The following is a 17,408-nucleotide window of genomic DNA, read 5'->3' as shown; positions in this document are numbered from 1 at the left end:
TGCAATAATCCGTTTTTCTTTCTTTTGAATGGGAAACCCTTTTGCTGACAAAATAAGTAAACTGTCAAAATAAAACATCCTAATCAGTCTGATCAACATCCCAAATAACTTGTTTATAAATTCATCATTTGCTTCTGAAGTAATGGGTGGTATGCCAAAAAAAATCTTAATTTCTTATTCTCCTCCTTTGCAGGATGAAAGGCTAAAATATATGTTTCGTTGGTCTTGTGATGTGTGGAAATCAAATCTAAACTGCTTTATCATTATGTGTGCATTTCTGTTTTCAACCTGAAATTTCCAGATTTCCTCCCTCGCCCTCTTTCTGCCTTTTAATCACATTTGTTACCCCTTTCTGTGTAAATGGTACTTGCATACCACCTGGACTCAAAAGAAGGGGCTTCCAAAATTAGCGGCAGGTCAGCAGCTTTAGTTTATAGTGTGAAGAATGCTATGGGTATACCTAAGGGCGGGGGTTTGCTCAGTTTGACAGTTTCCTTTCACTCTTTATTTCTGCATGAACAAACACTAGCAAGTTTTGACTGACTTCCACTACTCTCTTTCTTCTAGAGACATTGGTTTTCTCTCTTTCAGAGAAATGGCTTTTCATAAGCTAATTTGTAACTTATTTACAGCTGGTATTTCTCCCACAGTCTCCCTGCTCAAGTCCTGTACAACACCTCTCGCTCAAACCCATATATTATAGCACATGAATCTTCATTGGTCTCTACTGTTGCCTCCATCACTTTATGGTACTTCCCATGTTTCCACACTACAAATTCTTGCTCTTTGCCAGCTGCTGTCTTTGTATCATATTCTGCCTTTGTGTTCTTCTTCCAGTTCATTCAACGTTCAGGTACCCCTAAATGGTCCCCCTTTTCTGCTATCACAAATTCATTTATTCTGCATCTAAAGCTATATGGCACCAAAGAACATCTACCATCTACTCATTTGGCTATGTATAGTATACATTGTTTGAACATACCATTGTTTCTACCAGTACAGTGTAATATTTTCTGTTACCATGGCCCAGAGCAAATCATCAAAAATCCTCTACGTGTGATGCTCAGAGTAACCTATTATAAATTTTTCCAGAAATTTTGGGATTTCTCCCCCACCCCACTTGTGAATAATCAGTTATTCTTTTATATCAGTCAGCTGCTCATTTCTCCTCTTACCAACACTGTTAGGACCATCCCCTCCTTTATCTTCTATTCTGCTAACCTATTATGTACTCTGGACAAACAAATTTGGCTCAAACTATATTGCAGCGTTTTTTAATCAAAGGAATCAACCTTTTAAAAGTTAAAGCAGTAGATTTTACAATCTATTTCTAAAATGCGTATTTGTTTTAGCTTACTGACCCATGAGAAAGCATATTTGAAGCAGTCTATTTTTTAAATCTTCAAAGTAAGAATAAATTGTTACAAATGACTACCAAAACATTTTGGATTTTTTTCAGGTTCTGAGTTACGTCCGTACAGAATGGGATCCACTGGATGCTAGCTTCAGCACTAATCAGCCTTATCAGGTTTACACAGTAGAGCACTCCATCTCCACAGACAAAGAGCCCATGGCTGACAGCTGCGTCTACAAGTGTGTTAGGAACAAAATTCAGTGTGCGGCAGTCACCAGAATACCACTACGATCCAAGGCCATCAGCTGTTGCCGAGATGTTACAGAAGACAAACTAGTCCTGGGTTGTGAAGATTCGTCAGTAATTCTGTATGAAGCCTACAACCAAGTGACTCTGTTAGCCCAAGCAGAACTGTTGCCTGCTTTAATAACCTACCACCCTTCCGGAGCCATATTCATGGTTGGCAGCTCTCAAGGGGAGCTGCAACTTTTTGACACGGCACTGTCCCCAATTAAAATTCAGCTCTTAGCACAAGACTATTCACCTGAGGCAACTCTGCAATTCAGTAAACACTTTGACGTGCCTAGCAGCCTCATCCAGATCCAGTGGGCTTCTCCTCAAGTTGCATCTGCCAGCACTGACGGCACAGATATTCATGATCTTTTATTGGTTAGATTCGACAAAGGACCCTTAGGAGTACTTCACTTTAAACTTGGTACGTTACTGAGCACATCTATTGAACCTGGAGCTCTCAAGGGAACGTCTGTACCTCACAGGTTTTTTGTGGTTTGAAAGCAACACCCTCATTTTAGATATATGGGACCATAGCCTTAAAAGCACATAGATTCAACAATATCTGAAGATGTGAACCAAGGAGTTCATTATGTTTCACAATTACTTAGTATCTTTTCATGTGGGGTCTGACGGAATAGGACTCCGATCTGTTGTTGGATCAGGGTCCCATTATGTTACCTGCTATTCTAATAAGGCATAACAATTTCTCATATTGAAAATTTTTTATTCTGTAGTATATAATTTTAGGAATTGTATTCATTCTGTAGCAATACCCCTAACAAGCTAAAATAATCTATTTTTAATAATAGGATGCTATTGCTATTTTCTTTCCTAAATTATTTTTTTGTGTATGATGCAACTGTCCTTTCCATTATAATGTATATTTGTCCCAGTACTCTGTTCTTCCTGACTTCGGTACATGAAGTTACACCATTTCTTTCCTTGAAGACTTTTCACACAAGAAGGAAGGTTTTCATAACCTTCAGAGAAGTTTCGTCTCTCAATTAATTTGCCAGGAGTTGTGAATAAAAGAAGTAGTAATAATACTAATTTTAGAATTTACATACCACTTCTCATTTTAGGTGTAAGGAGACTTTAAGACAGTAAAATGATAACTATCTTCATTTTACAAACAGAATAACAAGAAGCAGTAAAGGAAAGCTAAAAGGCTTTCCAAGAGTTGCACAACGAGTCAGTGGCTGAACTAAGAATAAAACCCCTGCAGTTGCTCATCAGTGAGAACTGTATTCATTCCATTCAGGTCAGGCAAGTTACAGTGGTGCAAACCCACTGAGAGAGCTAAAAAAACAATCATGCTTAAATCTTCTGACTACCAAGCCAGTGTTTCAGCAGGGCAGACAGCCATGTCGAATATTTCAGCATTTTGCCCATTGTCTGTCCAAGGAAACAGGATTGCCTTTGTAGATCTTTACAGGAGTTTTTTTATGATTCTTTGGTATAAAGCTGTTGAGATTAGGAAGAAACCTTTTTTTAAAAATACTAGGTGACAGTAAGGTTTGAAAATCTACTTTATTTCTTTACTGATTGAGACATGCATGTGCTTTTGTGGGGAAAAGTCCTGTCTAAAAGTACTGCAGACCTAAACATTTGAAAGACTGAATTTAAAAAACTTAACTAAGTATGCCACTGCAAAAAGGGAAATTAATATAATAGGATGTTAGCAACAAAAATATTGGATTGGCTTATAGTTGTATGGTTTTAAAAGAGCTGATCCAGATTATTACTGTTATCCAAAAATACTATTAAAAAACTGTTTACAAGTTATCATTTATTTTGAGATAATTCAGCTGCATTATGTTCAATGACAGGTTTAATAGTTGCAGAGTACCCCAGAACACTAATTATAACAGCTATTTGATGTTTTTGTGCATGTTGGCCATTAAAAAAAACCAACTCTAAATTACCTCTTACCTGTCAAGCAGAAGGCACTCTACCCACATCTACCTTGCTTTTTTTCAGTCCTCCCTTGTGGGGTTTTCTCACAACAGCTTTCCAGAAAGCACAGCTTTCCCCTTGCTATCTTTAGCACATTTATGTTCTTACGAAGGCAAGCAGGCTCTCAGTGCAGGGATTTAGAGGCCTTTCCTGCTAATTGCCAGCTTGTAAACTTAATTGGACTGTCTCCCTGGGCACCGTTCCTAAATCAATTAGGCAGTGAGTTGGCTGTCACCTCTTTTTCCCAAGCAGGTTGCCTGGAAGCGCACCACCCAGGAGAAGTCAAGCATCCAAATGGGAAGATGTTGACCTCTACAGCTGAAAGTTATCACATTTTAAAATTCATTCTGTATAATTACTGTAAAATCTCTTCTAGGAAGAAGGCAAAGCTCTCTCTATCCCTCCCTCCCTTCCTCTTTGTAGTCCACTGTGCAAAAATATGCTGTTCTCTATTGCATCCTGGTTTTCAGCTTTACCCCTCTTCTTCTCAGTTTGCCACACTACCAAGGTAATGCTGTGTTGATTAGTCAGCCCCTCTTCCCAACCTCAGCAGTTTTTAGGTGTCTGCTATTTAAGAACTAATGCAAATATAAATTATAGGGAAAATTTAGGGGTCTGTGACAGCACAACCCAGACAGGCATTCAGGACTGAAATAAAATCCATAATTAACTCATGGCTTGGAATTGTTTCCCATAAAAGTCTGTTAAGAAACTATGTCAATGAGAATAGGCAAATATGTTTTTAACTTCCAGCTGACGTATTATGATTTTGGACAAGTTCTGTGAATTCTCCATTGTGCTGTCTAGCCAGATTTATTTCAGGAAAAGATTCATATTAAATTTACCCTCAAACATTAATGGCAAATATTTTTGGTGTCTAATGCCAAACCCACTTTCAAAAGCATTGCGGCTTCTTGTCGTTGATGTCAACCCAGATCTTGGATAATGCCAAACTTGGTACTGGTGCCAGTGGTTCAGCATTGCTGGCCTCAAAAGACATTTTAAATATGGTATTATATTTAATTACAATGCAAATAAGTATTTTCATGTTCACTTAGTGATTAATGTGAAGATTGCCCAACTTATGTAATACTTTAAAAACACTAAACATTTAGGAAGAATAAAGTCTACCATAACAATTAGATATTATCACACATACACAGGTTAAACATGGCTATTACACAGTATAATGTCCATAGGCTTTAATACATGCAAATGTAAAGTGAAATACAATAGACAAACATGTCTTTTCTTTAACGACACTACAAAACTAAAGTCTTTATCTGTTACAAAAAATAAAAAAAAAATTTTTCCCAAAGCGTCAGATCTGTATATGCAAGTTCTCAGCAGGTTACTTGTCCTCGAGCTGTAGTCAGATGTTTTCTTCTACCTTTTTTTTTCCTCAATTCTTATTTTACATCACAAAAAATATTCACAACTACATTTATGTAAATTTTGTGAGGTATGTTTTCTATCTATCATCAGGGCTGCTTTTCTCTGTTATCAGACTTTTTTTCCCCAGCCATCCTATGGCTTTAATATCAGTATTGAAAATCAGCTTGTTCCCTTTCTCATCAGAATTTTTTCCTTAAAATTAGTTTTGACAAGGAACATTGGAATATAAATTGAGAAAATAAAAAAATAACATTATGTTTTTATTTAAAGAGAGGGGAACACTAAATTTATTCTGGTCTCTTTCTAATATCTGCAGCAGTAGTGATAAAGAATACTCTAGCACAGTGACCCAAAGCAAGCAAGAATTGCTAAAATGCCATGTGTGGCCTATGTCACACGATCATATGGGTAGTCAGAGACAATAAATAACATTACTCTCTGCAGCTTTTCAGGCACCTTTTCTGTTCAGAAGCTGAGACCTACAAGTCAAGAAAATTTGAGAGTCTTTTAGTTTCTACTTTTCAGAGATAGAGTGCTGTAGATAAATCGCATGCTCAATGTGTTGCTCGTTTTTTTCCCTTATGGCAAGCATGTTCTTGGTTTCATGTGCAGCTGTAATTCAAAGGTCCCTAAATGTTGATATCTTTCATGATATCCTCTCACAGAAGAAATGCTTCACTTAGAGAATTTTGCCAAGCTAAAAGTAAGTTCTAGAGCAATTGCAATATGGAGAGTAATCTGCTTTGAAGTTTGAGCTGCTGTAAACTTGTATACATAGGTACGTTTCTGTGAGAGACATGCTATTTTTTAGTGTTGTCCAGCAGTATTTCCCTGCAGGAAGGAGGTGCTAGGAACACGAAAATATTACTTCCAAGACAATAATGATAAACTGGGAATAAGCTTTTTCTACCATGTTTAAAACAAACTTCATTACATGATGTTGTCACTAGTAGGTATTGGCCACATTCACTCAGCCTCCGCATGTGAAGTTCACTGATGGTTTTTCTCTGCTGTCCAAAGCACCCTCAGTCTAAATATACCAAGATAATACGGAGCTATCTCACATAAAAACTTAATAGTGAAACCCATTAACTTAAACTTCCTAATTTTAACCAAAGGCAATTGTTTTTAACTGTGCTGAAAAGTAGTCAGCTACTGGTTTACATACTCATAACACTACCTTTGGTTTTAATATTTCCTGTAAAAGGTGTGATCACAAAAGGACAGCTGGGCGTTGTGGAAATCATCCACCAGTACATTCGTTACGATGAGATACACGAGGCAATTAATGTCCTGAACACCATGAACTGGAACACAATGGGTCATCAGTGTTACATATGCTTGAGTGCCATTGTCAATCACCTTCTTAAACAAAAGCTTACACCAGACAGAGAAGGTAAGGGACTGATTGTATTTTTAATGTATTTTTGTGGTTTCTTTGTAATTCATATGTGGATTATGACAATATATTTATTGACTTTATAAAGAAGACAATAGTGAGAATCCAGGCAGTCAGCCAGATTATGGTACTCCATAATCAAATGTCATAAGTAGACAAGTCATTTCAATAAAATCTAGATCAGTGTGTTGATTGCATTTTAGTTCATTTGTATCAATAATGATAATAATGCATATTTTAATATATATATGGTATAGGCACGACTGAATATATATAGCACTATCTTATATGTGCTATAACTTTATTGCATTACATAAATTCAGCTTGTGTTACAGACTAATGTTAGTTAATATAGGATTCAAATGTTTGTTATATATTCATACTGAGACAGCACCAACTTAAGGAGGGACGTTTTCCTGCAACAGGGACAAGAGATTTTAGTATGGTTTTTAAGGTGCTTTTGAAGGGTCATGCTTTCATTACAAGATCCAAAGGCTTTGAATACACTATCCTCTGCTGCCTCCTTTAGGATTATACCATTTGGCCTCACTGTAATCTTCTGGCCCCCTGCAGTAGTAGCTGAGTTCCCTCACAAGAAATGATGAATTTTAGGTTCAGCCTCGTCTCTGCTGAAGCCTGGTGTGATGCCTTCCTCTTGATTTGCTCTTGAAACTCAATAGACTTCAAGATTTGAAGTGCCTTGATTTAGTGAAGGTGTTATCCTCTAGTCTAGCAGGCAGACAGCTGGGGACCAGGCATCTTTTGTGGCAAGAAAGAATACTTAGGATTCTAGTGTGTTTAATGATAGAAAAATTCCAAGGTGTCCTACATTGCTGCCAAGCCATCAGCTATCCCATTTCAGGGGATCTGATTACAAAAATCTCTGTATTGCAAACATAACGTATCAATTCTGAGTAAAACATGCTTTTAAAAGGACCCATGAAAAGGGCTGGTTTTCAAACTCTTGTAAAAATATGCACGTTATAAATAGATGCCTGTGTGTTTCCCCCCATGCAGCTCCCTAACACTGTTTACAGCAGATGGAATTTCATTCTGTCAAAGAGTTATTCTATATGAATCTAACAAACTTGGCATGGTAATTTGTTTTCTTTTTTATTAGCAAAACCCAGTGGGGCCTTTTATTTATAGCAATGGGGCAGTTATCTTTGAGATCTTTATTCTGCCTTCAACATCAAGCTGGGCTATCTAATGAATCTATAACTGTGCTAGTTGTTGCTCATATTCCATGTATGTTGAAGTATTTCAGAAGTACAAAACATGCTGTCAAGAAAACAGCAATGGCAAGAGAGTATGGCTTGTTTTTGCAAAGGTACTGCTGTATTCAATTTTAATCTAAATTGACTGCTGCTTTGAAAGAAAATACCTTTAAAGTTCAACTTATCTTACTGTCTAGATTTAAGACAACACAAAACCTAATTTACTAACAGGTTGACTGTGTTCCTAACACAGTACTATTAGCACATTTAGTGCTATCAAGCCTAATGAAATAAAATGTAACTATGCTTGGAAATAAAGAACCATTATCACTAAATACAAAAATGGCTAGTTCAAACAAACATTAATAACAGCAAATCAATGAGATTTTGTCTGCCTAATGAGACAATAGGTTATATTTTGCTTTTAAAGCCCACACAAAATTCTGATTAGCAGTAGTAGTTTGCACATTCACTCTGTAAGGAGAACCTATATAGCAAATATATAGCAAATTTTCCCTGTTCTGCCTATAAGGACTTGTACTATGTGTTAACTCTCAAGCAGAAGTCACATAACATAAATATTATTGATCATTAAATTTCCTTTCAGCTAAGCATGTGGGACACAAATGTATACTGTGTATTTTCTTGTATTATTTATAATTTTGTATTAAAGGTGCAGAAGAATGCTTAAGAGCTCCAGCTGTGGAGTATAGCAGTCAGAAAGTATTTAAAGCGGAGAGAACTTCTGTAACAAAAGGGCTTTATTTTATTGATTACAAGGGAGGTTATCCTGTTTCCCACCACTACACGCTGTAGGAGAGTCAAACCCTTAGGGTTTCTAGACCCTTTTATATAAAGTTTTTAAAGAACTGTTGGTTGAAGGAGGATCCTTAGACCTCAAGGCCATCACAAGAAGGGTTCTGTCACCTGCTGACCTAACATAATAATCCCTGAAAAACTGAACTTCCTTGTTGTTTGCCTAAGAGGACAAAGACGATTTGAGCTAATTGAGAGTTGATCTCTACTGGACAAACTTGTTCAAACTGTATTACTCTTATGAGTCACTTTTAATTGTATGCTGCTGGTGAGAACTTGGTGTGTTATAGACTACTTCATCCTTTTGACAGCTTTTGTTGCTCAAAGTCGTTGTCAACTCTGCCTCAAAGTGAAAGTTTATATGCACATTTGTGTTTGTACAATCTGTCATATTTTAATTTCATCTCTCCTACAACAACATCACATTTCATCAGTGTTTGAGGAATTTGACTGACTGCAAACATGAGCAACCTGTTGTAATTGAAACGGTTTCACTTGTTTCATTGCTGCTGTGTTTGAACTCCACAGCACAGCTTGAGGCAAGCCTTGGAACCTTTTATGCTCCAACAAGACCCCTCTTGGATACAACTGTGCTGGAGTACAGGGACCCAATCAGCAGATATGCAAGAAGGTTCTTCCACCACCTGCTCAGGTGAATGACAGTTTCAGCTTCTATCAACTTAAAATTAATTACATATTTCACTGACTACCTACTTTAATGTGGTTAACATTTTCCAAAAGGACCACCCCTGAAAAAAATGCATGGTTACTGTTTGTTTAACTTGCACTTCGTTCCTTTCAAGTACAGTGTTGCAGATAAAATGCTATTCAGAGCTCTTGTATCATCAATACACTTAAAATGAATCACCCTTTCCCTTTTAGCTTGATAGAAAAAAGATAGCGTGCTTCTGAGAGATTTATGCTCACCAACTGCTTGCAGATTAACTATTGAAACAGCTTACAAACTTGGAGAAAACACCGAGTTTAAATAGATGCTAAAATGCAAATGAATGGTGCATGGTCCGAGACATTTTTGTCTTTGCACCATTGAAATCTGAGCATTTTGTTATTCTCATCCTCAAAGTTCTCATACAGAAATTCATATGCCAGTAATTTCCAGTGCCATTAAAATAAGAGGAGAAAATGAAATATTTCATTTGTCTGTAAATTATATGACATTAGAAGAGTCATAATACCAAATTCAGCTAGAATTTATAGTACATTGGTTTATTGCTGTATTTTTCCTTCAGAATAAATTAATAGCCTAAATCAGTTATAAATATCAATATACAGCAGTTTAACCTGTTCATGTGTTCAACCACAAATACAGCTGAAACATTCCCTCTGAGAACTATCCAGTGGGTAAAAATAAGGAGAAATGACCTTCTGAATGATACAATGTTTGTAACACCTTGTTGGGGAGGAGTGTAGATGGACATAGTGAGAAGACTTGCAATGCACCCTTTGTCGGTGATTCATCCAGATTATATACATTGTTTGCATATGCAAAGCTAGGAACTGCAAGTTACTTTGATAGTACAGTTTGTGCATCTTTCAAATCTTAAAGAGAAATATTTTATACTGTCTTCTGCATTTTGAATCTGAATAGGATCATCTTTCTGCTAAACAGGTCCATTCCAATGGGGAAATTATTCTAAGTAGAAGAATGCTCCAAATATCTGCATAATATGCACCAGCCTTTCACTGGAGTTTTCTTAATAGATGTGGCCACAATAGTGGGTACAAACTCTGCTTTTGCCTTTCTCCTAGAAACCAGCAGGGAAGATCTGTTGCTGCAATGGCCAACTGTAGTGGCTGTGGGCCAGTTGCCTGCAGAGGACAGATGCGGAAAGAATGCCTCAGAGATTGCTGAGAGGTGTAACTATAGCGCTTTTGCATCTGCAAGAGAAAGGTGTATTCCCTCTGACTCAGGATTTGCTTCCAAATGCTAGCAGGCATGCAGAGGCATGGGGCCCTGGCTAAGCTTTCAGCCCTTGGGGCTGCTGAACACAGCTGAAACACTGACTCAATCCCCCTAGCAAACAAGAAGCTTCAGTGTCAGAATGCTGCCTGGACAGTGTGGGGCACAGACAGGAGGTGTGTAGGAGAGTCTCCCTGTGTCTTTTACCTCCACTATAAAGCAGCCCTTGAATGATCTACTGTTGTGGCAGTTTTTGGAACAAATCTGTGTTATTTTGCTGTTGCCCTATTGTCAAACGGATTTGTGTTCAACTGAATCAAAGTGATAGGATCATGTGATTGCTGCAGAACAGATGGTAATGCTTAAAGCTTATCTGAGAAGACATAATCTAGGTACAAAATGAAATGTTCAAAAATGGGAGATTTATCTGATAGAAAGCAAGGAAATGATGTCCAGAGCTGATCTTTATTGTATTAAAGTGGTTGTGCCTTAATTGGTGTTTATTTCCTTTTAGATATTTTCTTAAGTGGCTAGAATGATTTGAATGTAGGCTAAGCAGAGTACTACAGATTTGTTGGAGGAATGGTAAACCATGTTTCTGGGTGAGAGAATGCCATCTAGGCACCATGCAATGTCTAGGTGAATCATAGGGAGGCACAATGCTCACTAATTCTTTCAGGCACACGAAAGTTGCAGCTGCTGCTATTACATCATCTGTCTGTGAGAAGCCAGCAAGGCAAGCCACTTCTGCCAGCCTGCATGTACAACTGTAGGTTCGGAACAGGAAGAAAAGTGGGGAGAGAATTATGCTCTTGCCTTTTCACGTCACCATGGGTGACGTCACCCATGAGGACACTGAAAATGGAGTAGTCCTCCCACTACCTGTTCGTCAGAGACAGCAACTGTGTCTGGGTGTCAGGAAGGCTACATTTTAAGTCAGTTATATGTTCTCTGTCTCAACCTTTGTTATTTGATTTATTCACTTTTTACCCTTATTCATTTAACACTAAACACTTGCAGGCTAGTTACAAATAGTTAATGAATCTCTTCAGAGTGAATTTGTGTTACCGCAGATGTGTCTGCATGACCAAACAAGAAGACTTGAATGCAGATGCACTGTGAACTGTCAATGCCAACTTGATGCAGCACTAGGGGACTTTTGTTATTCTCTTGTGAGCATGAGGAGACAAAAGCAAAGTGATCACTTTGTACGCTGTTGCAGCAAGAAGTGGAGGAAACATAGTGCTTCCTAAATTACGTGCACTATAAGTATGACTGATACTCAAAAAATATTCCTTGGAATAGAGTAGGGCCTTCCGCAATTCCTTTGGGCTCCAGAGAAAGCAAGCAGCAGATGCACAGAAATTAAATCTAGACAATAAGGAGCTAAAACACACAGGGAGAAGCTCAGAAGTGGGGTAGGAAGGGTGAGGAAAGTGGGGTGAGGAGCATGAGTAGAAGACAAGGAATTGGGGATGAAGGACTAAAGGCAGGGATGGGGACGTACAGAGTCCTGCAAAAGAGCAGAGTGGAAGTACAGAGCGAAATGGGGGAAGGCAGCTTAGGATGTGTGTGGTGGGCTATAGAGGAGACCAGACACATAAGGGATGGACAGGGAAGGGTGGAGTCTTTCATACAAGATTAAAACATTAAAACACTTAAATGTTTCTAGATCTAAATCTGAAAAATGTTCATATAAACAAAAGTTTTCACCCCCCTCTCCAGCTTTCCTTTGAATGCCCCACCAATCTGCCTTAAGCCTTTTCTAGAAGGACCTACTCTTGGGAGAGAAATATTAATTCATTCTACATGCTGAGACAATCTTTGACCTGCCTGCTGAGTCTGCCAAAAAGGTGCCAGTTATTGTTGTACTTTTTAAGATGTGAGTGTCTGCATTTACTAGAATTGAGAAATACAGTTACCTTTTCAGAAAGGCTATCCTCACCTAGTAATAATCAGGTGCCAATGATTTTAATCTTTACTGTAGGCTGAAAGGTTGTATATCCACTTGCAAATAACTGGAGACATCCATTTTCACATTATCAGTGAGATTATAGGCTAACTATTTTTCTACCATCAAAGAGATCAGTTTCTAGGAAAAGCTGAACACTGTGATGGTAGGTTCCCTCTTTTAGGTATCGGGCACTTTAGAAAGAAGATGCTCTGTCATTACTGGCTGTATTGCAAGTATGGGTTAGAAAATGGTGCTGCAACCTGAGATGGGCCAAGGAACACTGACAGCATGATTGAAATGGATCGCAATTAGAAGGAAGGAAAATGCCTTGCAACATATTTGATGCAGCCATGTTATTTGTATCCGTCATTATGAAAGCTAAGTTCTTAAATTTGCAAACCATGCAGCATCTTCAGCTTCCATGAAAATAGAAGCTTAGAGCTTTGCAGGTATAGGCCCTGAATATAGAATATGGAATACCTCCAAAAACAGGCGTTCAGTATACAAAATTAAAATTAAAGGCCTCTTAATTATATGCCAGGGATCCATTACAACAGTACTTATGGAATGAATAATTATTTTCACTTTAAATTCTTATCTATAATTAAAAATACAGGAACTGAATTACAAGTATAGAAATGTATCTTAGGTGTTCCTTGCCACTTGAGTAGCACTCTGGTGCATTTTGTTATGACGTCAGGAATGAATAATTATTTTCTCTATAAATTCTTATCTATAATTAAAAATACAGGAACTGAATTACAAGTATAGAAATGTATCTTAGGTGTTCCTTGCCACTTGAGTAGCACTCTGGTGCATTTTGTTATGACGTCACTGCTTATAATAATATAATGCATTATATCATTATGTAAAATGTTGAGCAGAGGTGGATTTATTAGGAAGCCTTGGGGAGCTGTAACCTTCTTGCCCCCACCCTTTTGTTGAGCGCTGCCTACTAAGTGTATTTGTGTAATGGGGAGTGGCTGCACAACCTCCTGCCTCTGTATAACAGCCTCATCTAGCCGTGTACAGAACATGGAATGGGATGGAATAGTTTTTCACTCGTTAACTATGGCATCGCTGACTCATGGCTTTGCTTCACTCTGATCAAGCATTCGTAAATTGTACTTGTCATATTTTCTAATGCATGAAATTATCTTGTTTGTTTGACACACATACACAGGCACAAACACACGCCTGCCCTGTTTCGTTCAAATTTTTCTGTCTCTCTCAGAGAGACAGTGAGAAAGTAACGTAGCATGAGCTGGAGGTAAAGGCTGGACTGGAAAGTAAAGTCTGAAATGCAGCTCAGGAGTTGTAGAATTAGAATGCAGCCACAGCTCCGTGTTTCTGCTGTGGCTTTTCCTCCTTTGTAATTCTGTTCTTGTGTTTGTGAATACGCAGTTTAAGGATCTTTTTCCTTTTTTTTTACATGGAAAAATACCAAGATTCAAAACCATTTGGACCTTTCCATCTGATAATTCCATTAAGAGAATGTCATTGGGGTTTTTTCCCATCGTACAAATATGTTTCCCTACAAAGCAAAGCTCTGTTGTAAATAACAAGATAGTGCATTTGCTTCTTTCAAGAGCAAAGAGCAGCTCTGATCACAGTCACTGGTAGAATTTTGGATGGATACATGAAAGATTCTCCTTTGTCTGAATCCAGAAATGAAAACCTCCACCATGTTTTTACTGTTACTCTTTTTACTCCTTCGCAAATCTTCTGAGAAGTGTTGTGTACTCTTCCCAGTGTTCAATGTAAGATGCTACTGGTTAAATGCAAAGAAGAATTTAGCTACATGTTGGGCAGAACATTCATAAAGTGGTATGACTTTACACACAGAACTTGATAGAGCTCCTTTGTAAATAAACACTCATAAAGGAGATGAGAAAGTAGATGGTCATTAGCATTGGGGGAGATCTGCTTCCAGCCATTACTGATTTTTATGAATCGCTTCACTATTCAAGAGTTCTGAAGTGTACTGCTACACTACCTGTCATGATGCCTTGACACAGTCAGTTATCACTTGAGTCCAGGACAACCTTTGAAAAGCTAAAATAAAGCTCTTTCGCCCTGCAGGTACATCACTTATGCAGTACTAACTACCCCTTGGTAAGCAGGTTCCCGTATCACTACACTGCAATCTGCAAAGTAGATACTCACTGTGAGTATTCCATCCTAAATAGGACCTTAAATCAAAGGTGAAAAAATGCCTCAACTCTGTAGGAATAGTTCCCAGTCCCATCTGCTGCCAACTGTATGGAACTGAGGGACAGAGTGAGCAAAGAGCTTTTATGATCCTTTTTAAGAGCACCCTAAAAGTAGAATCTATAATTATATTGGTACGTAGTGTGTCACAAAATATGTATAAACATTAATGATGACATGGTTCAGGACTAAGAATGTCTTTTATATTCATAAGGTAACCTATTAGGCATTAAATTATGCCTTCAGATAAAATGACCACTGATGTCAGTCAGGTTCTCTATGGTGACCACATGAACAGAATTCATCTCCATGGGAGTAAGTTCAGTAGCAGCATTCTGACTAAAGTAGCACTTTCTGGAGCAGACTTTGAAGAGTCATTTTTTGTCATCTTGTGGAAACGATCAAAACCAAAGGTTTTCATATTACCACAGCACTGATAAATGAGAATTTCAATTGCTGTGATGGAACTGCACATGAAAAGATTCCCCTGGTCATGCTTCTTGATCTGTTTTAGAAACAAGAAATAAAGGCACCTATTTAATGGAACTAGATTATTTTTGCAGTTAAAGAGGTTAAATATCTCAGGAAAAGTTTAGAATGTCTTTGCTTCAGTCCTGTGTTGCTAATGATTTTTTTTTCTTAAACCAGCTCCACAACAGTTTTCAATTTCAGTCAGATGCTTTGATGCCACAGGAATGGCTCCAGGATTTAATTCTCTAGTGGTGATTACAATGTAAGAAATATTGAGCAAAATATTGGGGGGGGGGGACACGACACGACAGGGGGACACGACACAAATGATATGACATAATTGCTTGAAAATAAAATCCCATGAAGATAAACCACAAGAAATCTCTGTCAGAGATTTGGGCAAGATTTTCTGCTGAACCTAATGGAAGACATTGCTTGGAACATGGGAAAAATTGCCCCTCCCACACACTTACAGCAGTCCCAGAGCTACTCTAATATGGAGCCATTTCCCATAGCCACCAACAGATGGCTGTTTGGTGGCCTAGAGTGCCATAACTCCTCCAGTTCTCTGCTACGTCCCCACCCATGGGACTGCACTAGAAAAAAGGAACACAGAATAGCTATGCTGGACTAATGTTCTTTGTGCCAAGGCTATTCCCACATGCTGGTTAATCTGACTTTGATATTGCTACTTTTAGAAGCTGAGCCCACATAGAGACCATTGTTTTGTTGTGTTGTGTAACTGATAATCTGCCCTCATAAGGGGCTTTTTCTTGCTGTACCACCTGTGCAATTCCCCTGAAATCTGAGGGGCTTTGGGCATATATCAAGTGCAGAAACGATGCAAATATACCATATGCATGGACAAAAACTCAAGAATAAATTCTTAACAACACATCTCCACCCTTGAGCAGCTGCAGTAAGTCAGCCTCAGCTTTCCTTTGCAGGTCATCAGTTACTTCCTCCCCGTCAACTCTACCTAGCCACTAATGGTATCTTCTTCTGGAGTGACACTCAAAAATCTCTCCTTAAGGTCCTGACCAGGAACCTGAATTTAAGATGTTTTTTTTCCCTTGCAGTCTTTCCAGATTGATTCATATCTCATCTCTTTACCAAGATACTTTTTCTCCATTCCTCTTCAGAGTCTTCCTGAGCCCCACCATTACACTTCACTTTTCTGTATATGGACCATCTGACAATATTCTGTCTTGAGCTCAGCTCATCAGATCACAACAGAACATGGCTTGGCAATCTGTAATCCATTTGTTGTGTGCAAAAATTTGTTTGTTTTCCTCCCTAAAGAGCTTTGTTTTTCTGACTTTTCTCCCACTTCCATCCACTACCCTCCAGGAAGAGCTAATTGAACAGTCAGGCAGCCCTAGGCTTCCTATCTTCAAATGCAGAGCTCCTTTTTATTGGTTCTTCAGAACCAAGGAGCCTGCTAAGGAAAGGATACCATAAGTAAAATTTAGAACAAAAGTCAACAATAGTCAATTGTCCAATAACTGGATGTAGTGTCTTGGGGGTGCACCTCACTTCTTCTGACTTAATAATGTAGAATTTAGATGTCCTACACGCTCATCTGGGCTTCCTCTGTAGTTAGTATAAAGACGTGGGCACCCAAAGGATGAGTAATCCCATCAGAGGGAGATGTCTAAGATAAGCATGAAGAATCAAATGTCAGTGCCTATCCCTATCAATTAACTGTAAAGGGAGCCTACCTGATTAGCTTAAATTAGCCATGTAAAGGTGAGCTGTTTGAAGATAAATGGAATGATTTGCACTGTAAATGTCTAGCTCCTGTATGACATTATTACTGGCCAGTTAACAGAAAGATCTTAAATGCTCAGATATAGTTTCTGTAATAGAAGGAGAGAGGCACAAAGACTAGCAAAAATACATGAAGAAGGCTTTACAGAAAGACACAAAAAGCAGATAGGCATGCAGATCTCTTTAAAAATCCCCTTTTGACCAGCTGGCCAGGATAGGAGAGAATGGGGATGTTTCTTGGTTTACACTGGTAAGTATTGAAGTATCAGTAAAAGAGGTTATACTATAGATAGATAAACAGTAATATATGACCAGCACTACATAAAATTCATCCAGAATTTCCAGAGGTAGTCAAGCATAAAATAACTGAAATACATACTGAGGTGTATAACCTCTTATTTAGAATGACCTTAACACCCAAGGACAGGAACATGGAAAATATGTCAGTTTTCAAAACACAGTCTGGAGAGACCTTAAAGAAAAATAGCCCTGAAAGTCCAACCTCCGTAGCAGTGAAATTAGTAAAAACTATATTAAAAAAAATTGTGAACATACAGACAAATACGTTGTATTGGGGGAGAGTCAGCGGGATTTCATAGAATCATAGAATAGTTTGGGTTGGAAGGGACCTTTAAAGGTCATCTAGTCCA

The 17,408-nt window shown here is 38.2% G+C and overlaps 1 protein-coding gene across 1 annotated transcript in view; it reads left to right on the top strand.

The window, feature by feature from the left end:
• WDPCP (WD repeat containing planar cell polarity effector) overlaps positions 1 to 17,408 on the top strand; it is a 110,093-nt gene that overhangs the window by 30,810 nt on the left and 61,875 nt on the right. Inside the window, exons 9-11 of the mRNA XM_009282602.2 lie at positions 1,460 to 2,069; positions 6,207 to 6,395; positions 8,960 to 9,083. Of these exons, the coding sequence (XP_009280877.1) occupies positions 1,460 to 2,069; positions 6,207 to 6,395; positions 8,960 to 9,083 (923 nt within the window). The remainder of the gene's footprint in view (positions 1 to 1,459; positions 2,070 to 6,206; positions 6,396 to 8,959; positions 9,084 to 17,408) is intronic.

This window comes from Aptenodytes forsteri, unplaced genomic scaffold (assembly GCF_000699145.1).
Source record: "Aptenodytes forsteri isolate BGI_AS27 unplaced genomic scaffold, ASM69914v1 Scaffold582, whole genome shotgun sequence".
In the NCBI taxonomy this organism is placed as follows: domain Eukaryota; kingdom Metazoa; phylum Chordata; class Aves; order Sphenisciformes; family Spheniscidae; genus Aptenodytes; species Aptenodytes forsteri.
The sequence above is the reverse complement of the archived record's forward strand: the minus strand, read 5'-3'. Positions and strand labels throughout refer to the sequence as shown.